At 41.6% G+C, this 20,746-nt stretch overlaps 1 protein-coding gene across 1 annotated transcript; it reads right to left on the bottom strand.

Moving 5' to 3' along the window:
- Positions 1-2,277: 2,277 nt before the first annotated feature.
- epha2a (eph receptor A2 a) lies at positions 2,278-18,163 on the bottom strand. The gene is made up of 17 exons (XM_050039225.1): positions 17,990-18,163; positions 17,085-17,152; positions 14,723-15,359; positions 8,527-8,682; positions 8,088-8,420; positions 6,881-7,008; positions 6,593-6,770; positions 6,153-6,255; positions 5,828-5,880; positions 5,613-5,738; positions 5,333-5,518; positions 5,163-5,224; positions 4,817-5,026; positions 4,473-4,622; positions 4,019-4,212; positions 2,942-3,097; positions 2,278-2,495 (listed from the first exon to the last, which is right to left on the bottom strand). The coding sequence occupies exons 1-17, from the start codon at positions 18,063-18,065 to the stop codon at positions 2,387-2,389; spliced, it is 2,925 nt and encodes a 974-aa protein (XP_049895182.1). The 5' UTR covers positions 18,066-18,163; the 3' UTR covers positions 2,278-2,386.
- Between the last annotated feature and the right edge of the window lie 2,583 nt (positions 18,164-20,746).

The raw sequence follows: 20,746 nt of genomic DNA, 5'->3' as shown, positions 1-20,746 counted from the left end.
AAAAGATAAAAGATGAGGTCTGAAATCTTTGATGATGACGATGAAGTAAACGTACTAACTGGCCAGAGGTGGTGTCAGAAGAAAGGTCTTTAGCAGCATGGAAGAAGAGTTCGTCATGTTTTAAACAGGGAAGTGTTCAGAGCTATGTGTGGCAGTATTACATAGTTTGTGTTAGGATGGTGTGAGCACAGAGGTCATCATATTAGTTCACTTGTGAGATTTCATTTTATCACATCTAGTGTCGGGTGAGTAAAGATGTGAAAAGTGAGCTAGAAAGATATAAGGAATAGTTTTTTCTGTAAAGGGCAAGCACATATAAATAATTTGGGAAATTGATTAACTGCTATTTTCTAATGTATTTAGGCTAAAATTACACTTTTTTTGTCAATTCATTATTTTTCAACAAGAACATATAAAATTATACTTAAAAAAATTTCTCAAACAAAATCACTCCAAAGCATGATAAACATGAAAAAACAACACATACCTCCTGTCTTTGACAACATACGCTGTCATTTTGGATTTTGATACAAATAATCAGTATATTTTTGAATGATGTGAGTCAGCAACTGTCACTCAGGGCTCACGTTTACTGTGTGGTACAGTCAGTGAACGAATCACTGAACATGCACTGTTTTCTCACAGTGAAAAGAGTGAGTCACTGAATCCCTCAGAGCTCAACTGGACTCAAAATTGAGCGGATCACTTCAGGAAGTGATTCAGTTGAGTTTATTCATTCAAAAGATTTGTTCTATTGAATGAAGCAATCTCCTGAGACACAACACTATATGCCAATAGTTGCTCATAAGCACAAAGTACAGCTGAGGCTGATGGGAATGTCAGCAGTTTTCAAAGTATCTAGTCATAAACCAAACTAGTATAGACCCATTTCAATGGTATTGCATTGCTAGGCAACAGCTTGGGTCGGTGTTTACTTCCTGTCAGCTGACGCCATTCAAGCAAAACATTCCAACAGGAAATACAAAAGGACCCATTTAGAGTGTTTATGCTGTCAAGTGTAAAACAGTCTATAGCAGTGGTTCCCAACTGGTCCAGCCACGGGGTCCAGATTTCTTCTTAGTCATTAGTTTAAGGTCCACACAGTTTAATATTTTCAGTGTCATACTTTTGTTTGGCCACGTTGTCAACTTGTTTGCTGTGTCTGTCAGGGATCTCTCCTTTAGTTACTCGCTCTACAACAGAAAATGGCACTTCAAAATAAAAGCTCTGCGCCGGAAATTCACTGTACTTCAAGATAAAGTGTGTTTTTTACAAACTTGTCGAGTTTGAGTCACTTGTGGTCCACTCAGAGTGAACCTGCAACCCACTTTTGGACCGTGACCGACCAGTTCACCAAGCAGAAATGTCAAACTGCTGGTGGTGCTAGAGGAAAAGTCAGGGGATCACCAAAGGGTTCATCCTCTGGGGAACCAAACTGACTGTCCCAAAGTTCACTGCAATTCAGTTGTACAGTAGTAAGAGATCTCAGTCTGGAGCAATTGAGAAACAAATACACGTTGACTACTGAGTACAAGAAAGTGATCCAGTCACAAGGAAACACTGATTTTATTTATATCCGCCTGGCAAATATGTGCCAGATCAGAGTGGTTGCTTTTTTTCTCATGTAACAAATGACATAAATACAAAATAAAATAAATATTAAATAAAACTGAACAGTTGTATTAAGACATGATGTAAACACACAAAAGACTTGAGGAAGATGCGTCATGTGATACAAAGATTAACCACAAAACATAAGAATGTGTGATTCTTTGCCCTGAGTGGAATAATCATTCCAGATTTAAAACTCATTGATCATAAAAATAACAAACAGATTTAAGGATCCAGAAACTCTGGCAGGAAAGAGCGAGTGCTTGGAAGAAAACACGCCCTTAATCATAAAGAGCATTAAATATTTCAGTCATACAGTGAATACAAACCAGGCACTCTCACATTGTCTCACATTTTTCACTTACTTTTATCTTTTTTTAACTACATTACATATTTTTATGTTCAACATATAAAACATTTTTACATAAAGATAAATTATTTGTCTTCTGTTATCATAAAGTACATAAGTGTTTTTGATCTCAGTCCTTTCTGAGTGGCTTGGAGGGTCCTCTTCAGTCACACCACGAAAAGAAAAAAACAAAACTGCAGCGTAGCTCAGTTTCACCCCCCCCCCCCCCCCCCCCCCCCCCCCCCCCCCCCCCCCCCCGGCTAGGCNCTTGGAGGGTCCTCTTCAGTCACACCACGAAAAGAAAAAAACAAAACTGCAGCGTAGCTCAGTTTCACCCCCCCACCCCCCCCCACCCTTGAGTCCTCCTTGTCCGTGAGTGAAATGGCATGGTCGGTCAGTGCACTTTGATTTGGAGGAATGCTTAGATCACACTGCAAACACGCTGAGGGAGCTGGTCTCGTCTTTCAGACCCAGGATGCTGTATGCTATCCTCTTCATGTGTCCGGGCAATCGCACGCCAATATTCCTGATGTCTCTGAAAGGACAAGATAAATGATAAAGTTTTGAGTGTGCTGAAAACAATATGGACGCCATTTTGCATAGAGCGACCACAGCATAAAGAAGGAACTACACACTTAACAACAATATCCATATACTGCAGATAAAAGTAATGCATAAATAGCTTAAAGTAATGAATTAACAATTTAAATAGAGACCTAAAAGTAATGGATAAATTGTTGAAATATCTGACAGGGCTGTGGGGGTACATCTGATTAAAAAAAACAGCTACACTGCTGTAGAAGTTATGGCAGTATGAGAGGAATGACATGGGCAGAGGCGCAGTGGAGTATTTCTGCACCCACAAGTTGGATAACAAATGTTCAAGAGCTGAGAGCTCAATACTTTCTCTGTGTTCCTACAGAACGTGGCCCGGTGCCAGATAAATCAGCAGATCTGCACCTGTGCCATGTGTGCACTTACTCATGCCTCAAGGCGAGCACCTGCTCCATGGTCGTGATCCCGGCGCGGGCAAAGCTTTCGTTGTACTGGCTCATTTTGATGGACTCCAGCCACTCGGGCACCGACCGGAACATGGTGCCGTCACAGCCGCTGGTGCTAGGCAGGCGGATGGACACGCTGCGAGGGACAACGTATATTTGGATTACTAATCGTTTACTGTGACAGTGTGTACACTGAGTGCATGTGATGGTGTTTGAGCAAGGAGGAACCAGTTTTACTGTCAATATACTGCAGACAGTTTCAAGGGATGTTTCGATTACTGATCGTCTTCTTACGGCAAAAACCTTTTTCATATATTAATTCTAATAACTTAATTTAGCAGTTTTCTTTGAGTCAAACCCACACAAGTGTGTCTAAGTTTAGTGAAAAGAATAGTTCAACTTTTCACATACAGTCACAGGCACATGATCCCTTTTACTAAACCTGTTTCCTAAAAGGTCAAACTATTCCTTAAATACACATAATTGTGCATCTTTGCTTACATAATTTTTTTATCCAGTGGGCATCAGACTGTCCGTGCCATGTGTTTGTTTCTTCTAAAAATCTTTTACTTGCACAGTTTGGGATAGCTCTTGCAGGCTTCCTTAGTGCAGCCAAGATCATACAAAGTAGAGTAAAAAAACAACCACACCTCACTATAAAGACTGGATCGTGACTGTTACAGCCTCACATGAGTTAATACTAGCCAAACTGAAAGATTCAGAGTCGAAATTCACCAAAATGTGGGGGAGCTTCCTCAGATTTAATAATGTAGGGAGCATTAGATAGCAATATGTAAAAGACAGCGCTCATGTGTGTCATGTAAGGTGCTGTGTGTTGTGGTGAGGGGGAGATGATGTCACCTATCCTGCTGTGCTGTTGTGTTTGCCTTTAGTCTCGTTTTTGTTGTCTGTCTGTGTTTGCGTACTTTGTTACCTGCAGACTACCACGTCAAAATGTGTTTTGTTATGTAATGTTGCAGGATGTTTGAGAAAAAAATAATTTGTCTCTCACTTTGTCACCAAATCATAAACTTCAATAAAACATAATTGTTCACACCGTGGATCAAAGTCAGCGATGGTTTTCAAAGACTCTGGGCTTCGCAGCAGTTTGTCCAAGATGTTGACGATGTCTGAGAAGCGAGGTCGTTTGGAGCGGTCGTGCTGCCAACACTGGAGCATGAGCTGGTAGATGGCGGATGGGCAGTCCATCGGAGCAGGAAGCCTGAAGGCCTCGTTGATAGCCTTCATGACCTGAGGAAGAGTGAAGGCAGCGCTTAGATCTAAAGTTTATTTATGAGCGTGGTGACAGACGGTCTGAAAAAGTGCTGCGTTCATATGTTGACATGAATAGAGCATTTGAAGGGGACGGTGGGAAACTACTCTGGCTGTCAGGCAACTTTCAGCACACACTCTCAGCGGTCATACACATTAAAGTTTGACCTACGCAGGCCAAAACAATCCTTCATGTTAACCGTGAGGGCTGGGAAGACGATGTGACAGATGAGACATACCTCATGGTTGCTCATGTCCCAGTAGGGCCGTTCGCCAAATGCCATGACTTCCCACATGACGATGCCGAAGCTCCACACGTCGCTGGCTGAAGTGAATTTCCTGTAAGCGATGGCCTCGGGGGCCGTCCAGCGGATGGGGATTTTACCTCCCTGACAGAAGAGAAACATTAACAAATCATATTTAATGGGTGAAGGGAGTGGAAACACGAGGCGCTGAAAGACCAACACTTTAGATTGGACACTTGAGAGTGAAAATACCATTAACAGTCTGACATTTGTGACTAGAAAAAGAGGCCTGCTCTCTCTATGCATATGGAGCTGTGAAATGAAGCTGTTAGTCTCACTCTTGTTGTGTAGGTGCCCTCTGCGTCGTCCTCCAGCACACGTGACAGGCCAAAATCTGACACTTTACACTCCAGGTTGCTGTTAACCAGAACGTTTCTTGCTGCCAGGTCACGGTGGACGTAGCTCATGTCAGCGAGGTATTTCATGCCTGCAGCAATTCCACGCATCATCCCCACGAGCTGATAGGATGGGATCTCTCCATCACGATCCTGAAGGTAAGAAAATACAGTTATTAGATGGTACTTTTTAAAATATTTTAATACTTAATTGTTTAAAGATTTTTAATCTGTCATCTGAAGCTTAATTCACGTGCCCTTTCTGTTTACGACAAAATGCAGAACCTACCTTCAGATATGTGTCGAGAGCTCCGTTCTCCATGTATTCCGTCACTATCATGGTGTGCTTGACTGAAATTAAAACAAAAAGTTACGTTTAGTGAATGTAAAGCACCCAAGCAGTTGATACAAATGCAAAGTGAACAGTTGTTAGACTTCTGTCCGAGGTTATCAACTCACATTTGGTGACAACTCCCTCCAGGCGGATGATATTCGGGTGCGAGAACTGACCCATGATGCTGGCCTCGCTCAAGAAGTCCTGCCTCTGTTTCTCCGAGTAGCCCGGTTTCAGGGTCTTGATCGCGACAGTCACCTCCCCTCGCCTGGGAGTCGTCATCACGCCCTTAAAGACTTCCCCGAACTCTCCTGATTGGCGGACAGAAGGCATGAGGAAATGTTAGAAACTGTACTGTGAGATTTAATTGAATGGAAGGAAGGTGATTTTAAAAATAAGACTTACCAACACCGATGACTTTTTGTTTGCTGATGGCACTGGAGTCGATTTCCGTGACAAACTTCTGGATGGCGATGTTAGGGTCCTCGTACATGTGTGGGTCAACGTAAGTCTTCAGAGGCTTGAGCTGATCTAAGAAAAGGAAATAAAATCAAATTTATTACGCTAAATAATAACTTAAAGAGTTGTTTTTATGATTTTGTACCGAATGTTTTTCTAACCTGTTGAGAAGTAGGGATCTTCAGGTCCTCCCCTGCCACGAGAGTTCAGTCTCCTGAGAGGAAAACATGAATAATCACTTCAGCACCAAACAGAATACAGACTGGCTTTTTAGTAATTGCAGGTCAGTCTCAACTGAAAGAGACCAAGGCTGTATTCAATACCAGCACCGACTATTACTGATAAACCTCCCTGAGCTGTTGTACCAGAATATCTTTAATTTACTTGAGCTTGTGGCACATAATCACACACTTTGCAGGTTTGTAGATAACATTTATCTGCATGACACACACGTTGGATGTGGATATGAAGCATGTTGTTACCAACCGTTTACGCAGCAGCAGGACGGCCACCACGACGAGCAGAATGACTGCTACTCCAAAGACAGCGCCCATCACCATGGTGGAGTTGCTCTGGATCTGAGACTCTGCTGTGGGAATCACAGAAAGGGAAACATTTATTAAGATATAAGATAACAGTTAATACAGAGAGACATTTGTCTTGGCTGTTCACTTTTGTTCAGATCACCAAAGCGCAACTAGCCGCATACGCCATCATCTTGTTGTACTGGTGATGTTTCAACGATCACAAAGCAAAGCACTAAAATTTAAGGAATGGATTTTTATGATTTTTATGAAATTAAAAATAAACATTTCCAGGCCTTGAAAACAGCTTTTCCAATTCCATGACTTTTCCAGGAATTTTCATGACATGCCTGTTTGAGGAATTATTTCATCATCATCTGTAGATTTTAAAGTTTCTGGTACCTAATGGTGACGTATGGAACTCGTGCTCCATGCTGTAGCTGCCAGGGTTTCCTTCAGCACTCAGCGCCTGGACCCTGAACATGTAGGTAGTGTCTGGGGTGAGGTCGTTAATCTGGACTGAACTTTTCTCCAAAATCAGGACTGTGTAGGTGGTCACATCACGCTCCCCCTCATCATCCTGCAAAGAGGAAAATGAGTGGGTTAAAATAATTTTGGAGCGATTTACAGCCTCGGCTTTGACTGAGGGAAGGAGAGACAAAAGAGCACAAAGCAGTCTTTCTTTCTTACTTTTCTGCGGTACATAAGCTCATAGCGGTGATTGATGTGGGCGGGAGGCCTGCGAGACAGAGTCCAGGACAGAGACAGACTGGTGGGGCCGCGATCATCCAGATGGATCAACGTCACCTTGGGGGGATCTAACGGTCGGTGAGAGACAGAAAGCAAAATAATGGTTAGTGACTAATCATAGTCTTTGGAAAGGACAGTTGGAAATGAAAGCCTTTGGGATTCAGTGGGTCAGAATGAATTCCTCCTTGTGTAGTAAGCCCTTCCTTTGGTACAATGGTTTTACTTACAAATAAAATATCGCATGAAATAATGTTTAAATATCTGAAAATGTCTGTTTGGGGTTCTAGAGACAACAGAGACTCTTTAACAGCTTAGAAACAACAGGATTTTAAAAACAGGATTAAGAACAATTTGACCACTGACTGCACATGTCCGGTTACTAAATGCTGCTAATTCAGTTGTTAGATGTAAATAAGCTGTTTGTTTAAAGTCTGTTGTTGTTTATGCCGTGTGTTTTAACTTTGTGCTGTTGTGTTTTAAGTCAGTTTGTTCTCTTATACTAATCTTTTCATGCTGCTGTCTTGGCTGGGACTCCTATGCAAAAGATACCTTGGATCTAATTGGGAATATTTATGGTAGAATAAAGGTTAAATTTAAAAACTTTAAAATAAAATTAAAAAGAAAAACATAATAAAAAAAGGTTTCATTGCCTAGATACTTCAGATTTTTCCAGATTTTATGAGAATTACTTATAAGCAAAATTTTGAACCGAAGTCTGGGACAGAAAATATAAAATCTGAATAAAATATATAATTAATTGGTGTAATAATGAAGTTTGATGGTTACTTATTTACCAAATTTTCATAGCTACAAGTTCAGTTTGTGGCAAAGGGTTGCAACTTCAGTACGTTTCTAAAAATTGGGTTTTAATGTGATCAGAACAAAATCTGGTCTTGTTTTTCTGAATTAACGAGATAATCTCGTTAATTCAGAAAAAACAAGACCAGATTTTTTTGCGTGACCACTTTTCTCATAAGTCTTACATAATAATCTTGTTAATTCAGATAAACAGGGCAAATATTTTTTTCTCAAGTGAAAGCATTATGCTTCTGTACTGTGGGACCCCAAACAATGAGGAAGTGAAACCTCTTTGAGCAGAACACAAACTTAAATCAAAGCAAAAAGCTTGTCGTGTGATCGAGCTCACCTGTATAGTCTAGAGCAGTGGTGATGCTCGCACTGGGCCTCTCAGTACCAAACTGGGACACGCCGCTGTGAGCCTCCACAGTGAACGTGTAGTTCAGATGAGAATCCAGGTCACTCACGATGACCATGGTGTCCTGCAGGTCTGTAGGACCTGGCTCAAAACGGACCTTCTCTCCACAAGGGACGCATGAGGCCCCGTCGCAGTGCTCACAAGCCACGCTGTAGGTGAGATCACTGCGGCCTCCGGTCACCAGTGGTGGGCTCCAGGACAGCTGCAGCCTGCCCTCTGCTGACAGGGTGATGGAGGTCAGGTCACGAGGGGCACTGGGGGAAGCTTGAAGAGGAAGTACATGACACAGAACAGTTAGCGTGATCTTCTGAACTGCCTGTAATGAGCTCAAAGTTGACTTGAGTAATTCGACAGTGAGTGGGGTAGTTACCAGAGCAGGGTGACGTAGGAGGGTCTGACGGGGAGCGGAAGAAACCTTCCTCACACTGACACTCGGTGGCGCCGGATGAGGAGGGCTTGGTGTTATCAGGACAAACCTGACATAACTCGCTCGACACAGACGGCTTGAAGTAGCCTGGCTTGCATGCTGTATGAAAGAAAGAAGGTGTGTGTTAGTTTAAGCTCGACATTAGGAATAACTGTGAAACAGACAAACACAGGAAGGGATGACTGATCTAAATGCAAACAATGAAGCTGTCTTTGTAATACCAGACCATTCCACCCGACAGGAAGCATTTGTTGTGAGTAACCTGTAATCACTGAGGCTTTGTATCTGGAGGAATGAAAAGGGATTTCCCAGGCGATCTGCCTCCACTCGCCCTTTTTCGCCTGAGGGCCTAATCTCAGGTCACACTGCCGGCATCAACCGGATGACACCAGAGCATTAAATCCATCAGGTGATCTGATCTGCCTTTCCCCTGTGAACCCCTCAGCTCATATACTCTGGCAGATAATATTTCTGTTTTTGCCAAAGGAAATGGCACCTTGGACACTGGTGGAGGGTTGTGATGGACATTTCAGCACACAGATAAACAGCCTTCCAGGGCAGGGGAGGTTAATGAACATGCAGAGTGGACAGAAAAGAACTGCAATTCAGTCTAAGGCTGATGTTTCCTCCCTTTCTTCCTTCCTTCCTCTAACCCCAGACACCCGGCGCAAATTACAGCATCCAGGGTTGGACAGTTGGAGGGCGAGAGAATCAGGAAAGCGGAAAAGCTGCTGGGGATGAGGATGATTTTCAGCGTGTTTATGGAAACAGACGTCGCACATACTTCCTGGGGCTCCCGCACAGTCATAAAAAAGCTTTTAAGCTCCAGTTTATAAGGTCTATAGGGGGATCGCACTTTGCCACCAGCTAAAACTTCTGGTTAGAGTTCCTTTAGTGTTCATTGTTCAGGAGGTTTTTAGCCAAATTATCCACAAAGGTGTCTGTCTATACAGAACAAACAGACCCAGTGATTTAAACCAGTAAACACACAAAATGAACAAATGCCACATTAAAAAAATGGTGTTTTTCCAACATTCTTGTGGCAAAGGGGCTGAAAACTACAGTGATTGACACAAAATCACGACTGGCCCTATCTGGAGCCAGTGTTCAGGTTATCTGTTTGGGCTACTGTAGAAAAATGGCAGTGCAACATGGCCATCTCCGTAGACGAGGACTCACTCCCTGTGCAGATATAAACGGCTCATTCTAAGTTAACGAAAACACAATGATTCTTATTTTCAGGTGGTTTTACACTAAAGAAAACATACGTCTTATATTAAATTCCATTTCTGCCAATATATCACCCTTAATCCTACACGCCAGGCCTTTAAAAAAATGGATAGTATGAAAGATCTCGTCTCTCTGCTTTCATTCTGCTGTCTCCCCAGGGACAAGCCTTTCATCTGGCCCCTGCGCTGGTGGCCGTGAGAAGAGGTCGGGTGAATCCTGGACATAAGACGTAGTCGCGTTACTTCAGCATTCAGGCAGAAAGACCTTTGCACCCTAAGTACCGCCGCAGTCGAGGAGAAGGAGCAGGTTGAGTTTGAGTAGGAGGGATAAGGATGAATAGATGGATGGATGGATGGGGGATGGGGGTAAAGGTCTGGAGCACCAACAGAAGTTCTCTCTGGGGAGTCACTTGGCGGCAGTGGGGGTGTAGCTGAGGTCTTTTCGCATAAGAAAAGGGGGCCAGCCCATTTCATCTTGAGCCGCAGCAGCAGGACCTCTGTCACGTACCAAAGAAACTCCAGCCCCATTCATCTATTGTCTCTGAGATTGGACAGAGTGGTGCCATAAATATGTTGCATCACTCATTATACAGCTCGCAAATGGCGGCATGTGTGCAGTGTATGAATACAAACACTATTAATGCAAACTTTAGCTTCCCAAAATTAGTTTGAATTGAAGTTTTTTACATATTTTTGCAATAAAAACTGTTGAAATATTGTTTTTTTTTTAATCAAAAACTTTCTTTCAGCTAACGTTTATTTCCCCTTCTTGATGCAAATTGCTTCTCTTAGTGTCCCACTCTCCTTTTTGACTACGACAAACATGTGAAAAGGACTTATCTTCCGCACCGATGCATCTGTTAATTGAATCTGTTTTTTGCTCTTTGTGTCGGCCCATTGTTCTAATGAGTGGGAACATGGATTAGGGAGCTCGTTGCGTGTGTTAACAACCGGATGAAAGAGCAAAGGGAGGCAAAGCGGGGCATGTCATTGGCTAACAGCTGTCCTGTTGCTCTACTAATCCTCTTGACTAAATTACACTCCACACCTAACTAAGCAGCCACGAAACTAACCACCCTCATGCACCAACTGTCGACTGACTCCCCGCCCTCCGACTCCCGACCAAGGACAACCTTCTTATTTGTGTCAGTCAGCATTCCTCCTCGTTGCGCTTTACTTCCTTTTCCCACAACAGTTGTGCTCTTCAGAGGAATGCACATGAGCCTCTGAGGATATCACTTTCTCTAGTAAAATTGAAAATAGGGAGATGGCTGGAACAAACTTCGATAAAATTGCGTTTCAACTTATGTAATAAAGCGTGTTTCCTGCATCCTAATACTCAGGTCATCCTCCAGATTTTGGAATATCAGTTTTTTCCCCATCATGAATATTTCCTGTCTTCCTCTGCCAGCTTCCGTTTCAGGTGCTCGACTCGGAGTCCACGTGTGGTCAGAAACCTCAAAGACTGAGACATTCCACTGTTGTGACTTCCTCCCTGCCTTCCTCTCTTTATTCTGTTTTCATCTTTTCAACCTCAGTAGAAGAATCAGCCTTTGAACTACTGTACTTGTCCATCAGTGGTATAGGACTGCAACTAACAATCATTTTCATTAAAAGGAGCTCTACAAGAATTTCAGAGCATTAATATTGCAACAAACCACTAATCACCACCACTTTGCACTGCACTCTTACAGCAGATATTGGGTCAGCAGCATGGAAGCACGATGCCAACCCTTTGTGCCCCCAAGGGTTAACACTGTTAGTGTTTTCAGCATTGTTGTTGTTGTTTGCACCGTTAGCAGGTAGCCGTGGGCCACCTCCATGTTGAGAGCCATATGGAGATAATCTCTGAGTAACTGATATACACTGCATAACGTATAGAGCTCCTTTAGCTATCAATTTTGGCTACTAATGGATTCTTCTCAAGTGATACTCAACTTTGTGCTTGTGGAACAAATCTGGCCTCCGAAAGGGTGCTGGGTCGCAAACCACCAACCACTGTCTAATTGACAATGAAAATACATACATATTTTTTTTCTTTTTCGTCCTTTGAATGTAAATTAAAAGTCATCAAAATAGTGTTTATTTAACGAAAAGAAAAATCCTTAGGCCTGGGCTTAGCCCTAAAAACACCCTTGCCTACACCTGGCCTTGTTCCAGATTGCTGCAAGTGGATTTATCCCTTGGCGAAGATGAGTGAGGAGAGCAAACGTCAAAAGGTTGAGGTCATGTACTGATAAATATTATTAATGTTTGATTCTTAACTGGCCCCTGGCCTCCTGTAATTTTGCAGAAGTGCCCCTTGGCAAAGTAAGCTGAGTATCCCTAGTCTATATCATGTCACAAAAAAGTGAAAAATGCTTGTCCCAATTTCCTAAAGCCCAAAATGATGTCATCAAATGCGTTCAACAAGAGTCCAAAAGACAAAGATATGAAGTTTATAGTGATATAAAAGCCAGAGAAGACGACGATCCTTACAGTTGATAAGCTAGATTCAATCTATCCTTTGCATTTTTGGTAAAAAGAACGACTTAAGCAATGAACCATTTATCCAAAAAGTTGTGGATAAATTTTCAGTCAATTCATCCCTTAATTCTTTAATTCCTTAATTTGCCGTCTCAAAGGAAATGACTCCCAGAAGAGACCAAACTCTGCCAGTCAAGGTGACTCGGACCATCAGGAGTCATAAACCACAGCCTGACTCAGTCTAACCTCTGATAGGCGTGTCGGCCTCATCCCTGTAATCTGTGGTTCCTGTCGCCTTGGCAACAGGCACAAAACAAATACTTGTGAGCTGAAGACGCACCACTCAGGTAGTTATTCTGACACATTCACACGGCCCCTTCCTTTAGTCAATCGGTGCTGTAGGTGACGCGAGGGTGAAAGAATTCCTTTCAGAAATCCCTGCAGCCTACAGTGCCCTTCCTCCCCTCCTTCCTCCTCTCTCTGTACCCTCTCTCCTCCCACGTTTCCTCCAGACAGCTCAACACACCACGCCCGAGAAAGCCAAAGACAAATTCCACACAGACAGTAGGAGCACATACAGTATGAACGCCGCAATTTTGCCTTTTACTGTACACATCTTTTTGTTTTGTATATGTGCTCAGGTCTTTCCCGAGGGCAGTACATACTGTGAAGTCTTTGCATACTTAACCTTACTCTGAGTGTCACTCGTACAAAAGACCAAACCTTTTAACAGAATGTTCCCAAATGCCTAATGGTTTTAAAATTATATGTGTCTCTGTTTTGGTCTTTCTTAAAAAAAAAAACTACCTGCCTATAAATATCTGAATAGTGGAAAAAGTTTGCCCTCTTTCAACTATTCAACAGCGGTGGGACCAAGTCACTGTTTTGCATGTCACAAGTGAGTCTCAAGTGTTTGCACTCAAGTCCCAAGTCCTAAACTCTGAGTTCCAAGTCTTTAGCAAGTCATAATGCGCTCTTCACCAAATGTAACAGTATTAAATTTACAAAAATGATGAATGCTTTTTAAAATGTGCATTCATTTCTTTAAAACAAGTTTGTTAAAAGAAAAGCTGTTAAGCTAACGTTAGCTAAACATTAGCTTGCTAAATATGTTAACAATTAGTGTCAACTCTCTGTTGTTTGTGCAAATTCAAATGTCAAACAAAGCTGGAAGTTGTTGCATCTTCATCTGTAATTTTAAAACCGCACATTTTACACACTGCAATTTGTTTTTTGTTGACAAACATGTAGTTTTGGTACATAGTTTGGTATCATTTTCTCCAATTAGTGCTCAGTAATACACCGTTAGCTTAGTTCTCCATGGTTCTGACCTGCAACTTGGCTGGATGTCAAACAAAGTGGATCTGGGGAATTAAGTGTCAGCTTGTTGGGAGTGAATGGTTTTAACACTGGCTGATTCAGGAAACGGGAAATTAAATGATTTGCAGCACATTTCCTAAATAATTGTTTTTGAATCTTTGGCCTTGAGGGAAGGTAACATTTTTAAGTCAAAAGGTTCAAGTCCAAATGAAGTCACAAGTCCTTGGTGTTCCAGTACAAGTAGAGTTGCAAATCTTTTTTGTTTGTTTTTTTCAAGTCGGAAGTAATCAAATTTGTGACTCATGTCTGACTCCAGTCAAAGTCATTTGACCAAAGTCCACATCTCTGCTATCTGTGGAAATAATGTAGGCTACTTCACAATTTTGGAAAGGTGCTGTAAACTTGAAATCTCTCCCAAAGAGAAAGCTAAAATTTTTTCTGAACATTTAATATCTTCCTTTTAACTTTCACCTCATTTCCAGCTCCAAACAGCTCTTCAGTTTCTACAGCGCAGTGAATCGTGGGACAATACTGTCTGTCAAAAGCCAGTCACATTCAGAACACACACTAGCATCTTTGACTACAATTTTCCATTGTAAATAAACTCAAAGTTCACCTAGAATTAGTATGTAGTATGGAATTGGGACACTGCTTCTTGTACTGTACACTATCACCTCCAGCTATCGACCTATCCATAAAACAGCACCACAGCCCATCCCCATTCCTGAGTCCTGAGAAAAAGGCTGTGGAAAGAATGTGCTGTTGGCCAACAGGTGAAGAGATGAGACTCTGTCAGAATTTCCCCAGTGGTTTTTTATCTATATCACACAGGGTAATCTGAGGTTGTCTTAAAAACGAAACAAAACAAACAGGTTTAGACATCGTCCCTGTTTCCTTCCTTTCCAGTGCTCAGTCCTGCTGTTCCTGATCCACTTCAACACACATATGACAGTGATGGAGTGTTTTTATGATTTCCAAACAAACCCGACACAATTAACATTCCTCTGCTCTCATTCCTCACACCTTGCCAAGGCAGTGGTTGGAGGTGCTTGATTTACTACAACTCACATGGCAACACAAACACGTCTCAGTTGAGTGCGTGGCATATTCCTGGCAGTGCTTACCTTGGCAGGAGTCCCCAGTGGTTTCATAACCGGCGAGACACTGGCACTGACCCACGGGAACCACCCATTCACCCTCAGCTGTGCAGTAGATGCGTGGGGTGGCCTGACTGACGGCATTCTCCACACAGGCTCCCTCCACCTCCCTGAGGGCACCCGCCACCGTTTCCGGGAAGGCCGCCAAGCTCTGCACTGTGGACGGGCATGTCTTGTAGTACACTCTCACAGACAGCAGCGCCACACAGGCGCCCATGTCCTGAAAAGCCAGGTAGAAGCCCTTTCTGGACAGAGGCCCCACCGTCTTCGTCTCTGTGTTGACCTTCAGCACTCGACCCCGGGTGACCTCATCAGGGGCGATGGTGGCCACTTTACGGAACTGGCCTTTGCGGAAGTTGGTTCCCACATCGGCATCAGCCTCTGAGATATAAAGGTTGAAGGTTTCTTTGCAGGCGACAGAAGCGCCATCAAAAGTGTTGCAGTCTCGCACAACAAAGCGGAGCTCCACAGAGACTCGTGTAGTCCCCGGGCGCCGCTGGATGAATGTTGTGCGTAACCAGTTGTCCTGTTCAGTAGAATCTATACTACAAACACTATAGGTATAGAAAAGTGAGCCGTTCACCACCGTCTGGACTATCTCCCACTGTAGAACAGAAAAAGATAAAGAGAGACAAGGGGGATTAGTTTGAGGGGCAAAAGTCGTGGTTACAAAGCTACAATAATGAAAGGAGAGGAAAAAACTTTCTTCAGGGAATAAGTACAGGGTTCAGAGGCTTTGTTCTCACTGAGAACCAGTTTTATTGATGAGACACCTCTTCTTTCATGCTGACTGAGAAGCTCATAAAGTGCAGAAGTGAGCTGGAGCTTTTTTTCCACACATTAACATGATTGGCCTGGACATGTGCCGTGCTCGCAACGTGTGTGGTTTTCCACTAACACACAGGGGTGCATGTGTGTGAGACACCCACACACCCACACACACAAATCCAACAAATACTACTGTAGACTACCAACTAACATTTATGGCAGTTAAATGAGCTTTATAAGCACAGTGGCAGCAAAATTGGCAGCAATTAAGAGTTTTTACAAGAGGGAAGCGATGACGAGCAGAAAGATTAAAAGCCTCCATTTGACATTTAAATTTAACACCTCATATGTTGGCAGCACATGAGTGTATCAAGGAATAAAGCAATGCTTTCTTTACCTGTTGGAAAAGAGAGGCAAGAAAAATATATATTTCCACTATTTAAAAGAAAAAATCAGTAAAATTGGTGCCATTAGATTAGAGTAGCACTTTATGAGGCATCATAAATCATTTAAATCCGGATTTTTTTTTATTGTTAAATTAGCATTAGCACCTCTACATTTTCGCTAGGGCTGGACGGTAGAGAAAATCAACTATCACAATGCTTTTTACTGAATATTTTGATATAGATATTGCGAAGATATTACATCATTTTACTGTAATGCAGCCTTGTACTGTACTACAATATCCAAAATCTGAGACAATATCTAGTCTCATATCAGGATATAAATATATTGATGACAATATATTGCCCAGTCCTAATTTTGGCCAAATTAAATACTGGATTTCAGGCAATAACTTAGCTTCTTTTGTCTACATACACAGGTTGCACTACATTTAGAATATAAACTGTTTAAATATGTCTGCTGAAGCCAATATCGCACATTGCAAATAATCGTCCTTGGTACAGATTTAAAGTGTGAGAAAGCTGGATTAGAACAAAGCCAAGTTTGACAGACAAGCGGAAATCCTATCCGATAAAACTAGAACCCTTAGATCTTAGAGAATGAAAGAAGAACCGAGGCCCACACAGTGGAAGCGGCCATGTCCTGTTGCTTTTTTTAGATGGAAAGCCACTGAACTATACATAGAGGGATGGTTCTCCACACATGGACCACTTTCTTTCTCTTTAACTTATGTCTCCCCACAACTGTACAGATCATCTCGTCACTGTTATCTCTAAATCCAGACAGGAAGTTCTGTGTCGAAATGAAAATAATGTCTTGCGATTGTTTAAAATGCATGCTGGTACTGTAAATTTAAATGTAGGTTGAACCCTGACATTTTAATGGCATTCATAAGTTCTTTATGAAAGGGTAGCGTTAACACAAGACCAGCCGAGCTCTGCCAAACCTCATCGAGCTGCCACTCATTCCATCTCTCCCAGAGAGCTTTTTTAGTGGGCTGAATGTGCAGACAGAGGCCTCTGTTATTGTTGCTAAATAGTATTCAAATCCTCACATCAGCTAATCTGCAGCTGCCTTGTTGTCTTGCTTAGAGAAAGACAGTGTCAACTCCTGAACCTGGAGTCTTAAAAATGCCTGTTGAGGTATAAATACTCACTCCGTTCTCAAATGGCAACGTCAACCACCCCAGCTCTGATCCTGAAGCTTTCATATCCAGCAATACTTCTACAGAGACAAACAGGAAAACATGACATGGTTACAACAAGCACAGAAGCAACTAATAACAGCTGGTGCACCAAAAAAGAAAATTAAAATAACATTTAGCTATTAATTAAAGGCTGCTAAATGTTTAACAGGCCTAACGCCCCTTTGGCACAGACTGTGTTTATATTTTTATGTGTTTATAGGCTGTATAATTGGGAAATAATTGGGGAATTACTCTGATATGACTGTACAATTAGATTTTCTGCCTCGATCTCCAGGGCCAACAGCTTTATGGGGGGGCACATGCCAGGCTTTGACAGACTAATCAAGCATGTCGGTGTGATTCAGGACTTCAATGACCGTGTCCTCCAGGTCCAGGATACAGGACTAATAGTGTCTGAGAAAGGCGTGGGCACTTAAATTGCCATGACCAGAGAAGTACATGAATCTGCACCACAAGTGAAAGAAAAAGGCTGACATGTTGAGGCATCTCACAGGTGCCCTTTAACCCTACTGAGAAGGGCCAGTAAAGGAAAAAAGTAAGACTAGTGGTGGGGTACATGTTTAAATTAACTGATATTTTTGAGCATTTAAATTTATCTAAATAGACTGGTTTAGATGACGTTTAAATAGCAAATGGATATTTTCAAAAGAGGTATTTCAAAGCCTGTACTTACTCAAAAAACTAAACAGAAGAAAAAGTCTATTAGGCTATATGAGGAAATTTTAAGCTGGGAAAAATTTGAAAACAGAAGTAAAACATAAAGCAGGCTTTTAAATTCCAACCTCCTGACTCACAATGTAAAGCTAGGCTCCACTTTTATTTCTTTAACGCCAGTAAAAAGTAGGCCTACTTACGCTCTTTCGACTGGAGGCTGATAAATACTTGACTGACGAACAAACACAGGAACAAGTTGACCCGACGGAGCTCCATTATTCCACACAACTTTTAGAAAAAGTCGTGGTTTTAAGTCCCAAAGTCTCGGTGCTCTCCTCCGTCTGTCCCACTGACTCCCCAAATACTTCACTCTACCGGCTGAGTGAGCACGAGCCCGCAGCCCATTGAGAAACAGGTGGCGTCATCGCCCCGCCCCGCGCGCTGTGGAATGTTGGAGTTCTCCATATATGGTAATGAAAGGGGCGGGGCCATGACTGTTGAACCGCACCTGTTTCATTGAGAAGGATGTAGGCCCATATAAAACTGCTCTGTCATTGTAGCCTGTTGATTTTACTATGTTAAATAAATGACTGTACTACACATTTAACATAACTACAAGCAAACTTAACAAAAAGGCCTATTTATTGTTTAAACATTTTGGAAGATATGTCAAGCTGTGACAAAGGAAGGAGGCTACAAAGATCTACTACTTAAAGGGGAACTACGCCCGTTTTCAGATACTCCAAAAATATTACTTAACATGAACAACTTTCTCCCAAATCCAAAAACTATAGTGCTAAAAGTCAAATTTGTGATGTCTATAAGTAGCACTGCTCCATAGACAGTGAATTAGGAAAGATGTGATAGATGACACTGACAGCACCCAGGGGAATGATCTGAGTGTGTGGGTACACTTTCTGTTTCAGAGCTGTGAATACTAAAGAATAAAGCTCATTTGGGTATAAAAAGGAAAACAAACATTCTGTGGGTCCATAAAAGCAGTCTCCCATTCATTGTCTAAGGAGCAGCTCCAGACTTTATACTTCATGACATCACAAGTTGAGACTCACTTCTCTGGTTTCAAATATTGACTGAACATTAGAATTCTTAATTAAGGTGGTTTTTTCCCTGTAAATAAAATTAGAAAAATGCCAATGTTAAGCAGCATTTAAGTAAGTAATTAAAGTAAATGTACAGTAGTTTCACCAAAGTACTTGAAGTATCAAAAGTTTTTATTATGCAAATTAGCCCTCTAGAGTATATTACTGTATTTAATATGTGTTGAAAGAAGTTCTTAGACCCCTTTCTTAAGTAAAAGTTGTACTCCTACAGTGTAAATACTTAAATCAAAAATTTACTTGACTAAAAGGGCATTACACACACTGACAGCAAAATGTCCAACGTTAGGGTACTCATTACGCAGAATGTTGTATTATTATAGTCTGTATATGGATTTTTATTAGGCCTACAGATGTATTGTATCAAGCATTTATGCTATAGCTGGTGAAGTGGAGCTCATCAGTTTTTTTATATAAAATATTATTCTGCAAAGTAACTAGTTACTACAACTACAACAAATGTACAACAAATGCATAGTGGAGTAAAACATGCAGTGTATCCATCTGAACTGTAGTGGAGTATAAGCATAACGTACCTAAATATGGAAATATTCAACCAAAGTAGAACCTCAAATTCAAATTAATAAGGCTACAGTACTAAAATGGAAATATTCAAACAACCACAAAATTGTGTTTCAAGTACAGTACTTTTCCACTACTAGTCACCACTAGTTCAAAACCTGGCAGTAATTAAGATACTAAAATAAACATTAAGCATTTAAAATGTATTTTCTTAAGGTAAATAAAGGTAGTTATCTTTTATGTCTTGTGTCTTGTGCTTTTGTGTAACACATATTTTGTGTTAGAGCTTTTTGTGTTTGCATATGCATGTCCTTGTGGACTTAATTGCAAACTGAACAGAGCTTTAAACATTTTTAAACAAAGCTATACAAACAAAATTTATTCTTTTTAATGAGGTGATTCAGTTTTCATTTAAGTCTTTCCTTTTGTTTCTTTTTGTCTGTCTGTTCTGTAGCTCTGGTGTCGTGAACATGGCATGGAAATTAATTAAAGACGGGGCACCAAGTTGTATTATAGCATGAATGTTAACGATCCATTCAAGTTCTGCTCGTGTACACGTGCACATGGTGTTTAAATATATACATTTAGGAACCGTCTCAGATGTTTTATCTGTGCTGAATTTTAAGTTCAGCTTGTAAATGTTTCAAACAATAAGCAACAATAATACAGTACAAATATGTTTGGGCTTTACTCGCCTTTCAAAGTGAAAGCGTGTTTAAGCTGGACAATCTTTTTTGACCGTCTTCCAAGTAATTGCCTGAATCCTCCACATCTCGTCCAGGACTTGCCTTTCCCACGACTGGTAAAGGAGGGGTCAAGTGGGAGGGGGTGGTCTGGTATGAATATATGACTACTAATGAGACGCTCCTCATAAAGAACCTTACAATTTGGGTATGAATATGTGACCACAAAGAGGATCTGACAATAGCATCACCTAGCAACTCTTATCTGGAGGAATTTCAGAGTCAAGTCTTCTCTGTGAAGCGCTGTGTACTTGGAAAGAAGAGCCCCTCCATTTGAGAGCTAAACACAGCCGGCCACCCTGACAAAGACTACCCCCCTTGAAAAAAAATCAACTGAAGAGGCGGACATTGTCTTGTCCTACGTTACCATACACGGACATTAATCATACAACAGACAGAGTGAAAGATGTTGGTGAAATAATAGATTAACAAGTTAAGTGTGGGCTGAGTTATGGCTCTCTGACCTTCAAATGACAATCACATCAATCGCTTACAAACACAAATTGTAGTTTAACACGATCAGCATAATTTCAGCATAAAACAGGACATTTTGACCCTGTAGAGGAGAAGAAGA

The sequence above is a fragment of the Epinephelus moara genome, chromosome 24 (assembly GCF_006386435.1).
Source record: "Epinephelus moara isolate mb chromosome 24, YSFRI_EMoa_1.0, whole genome shotgun sequence".
Classification (NCBI taxonomy): Eukaryota; Metazoa; Chordata; class Actinopteri; order Perciformes; family Serranidae; genus Epinephelus; species Epinephelus moara.
This window is presented reverse-complemented; position numbering and strand designations above follow the sequence as displayed.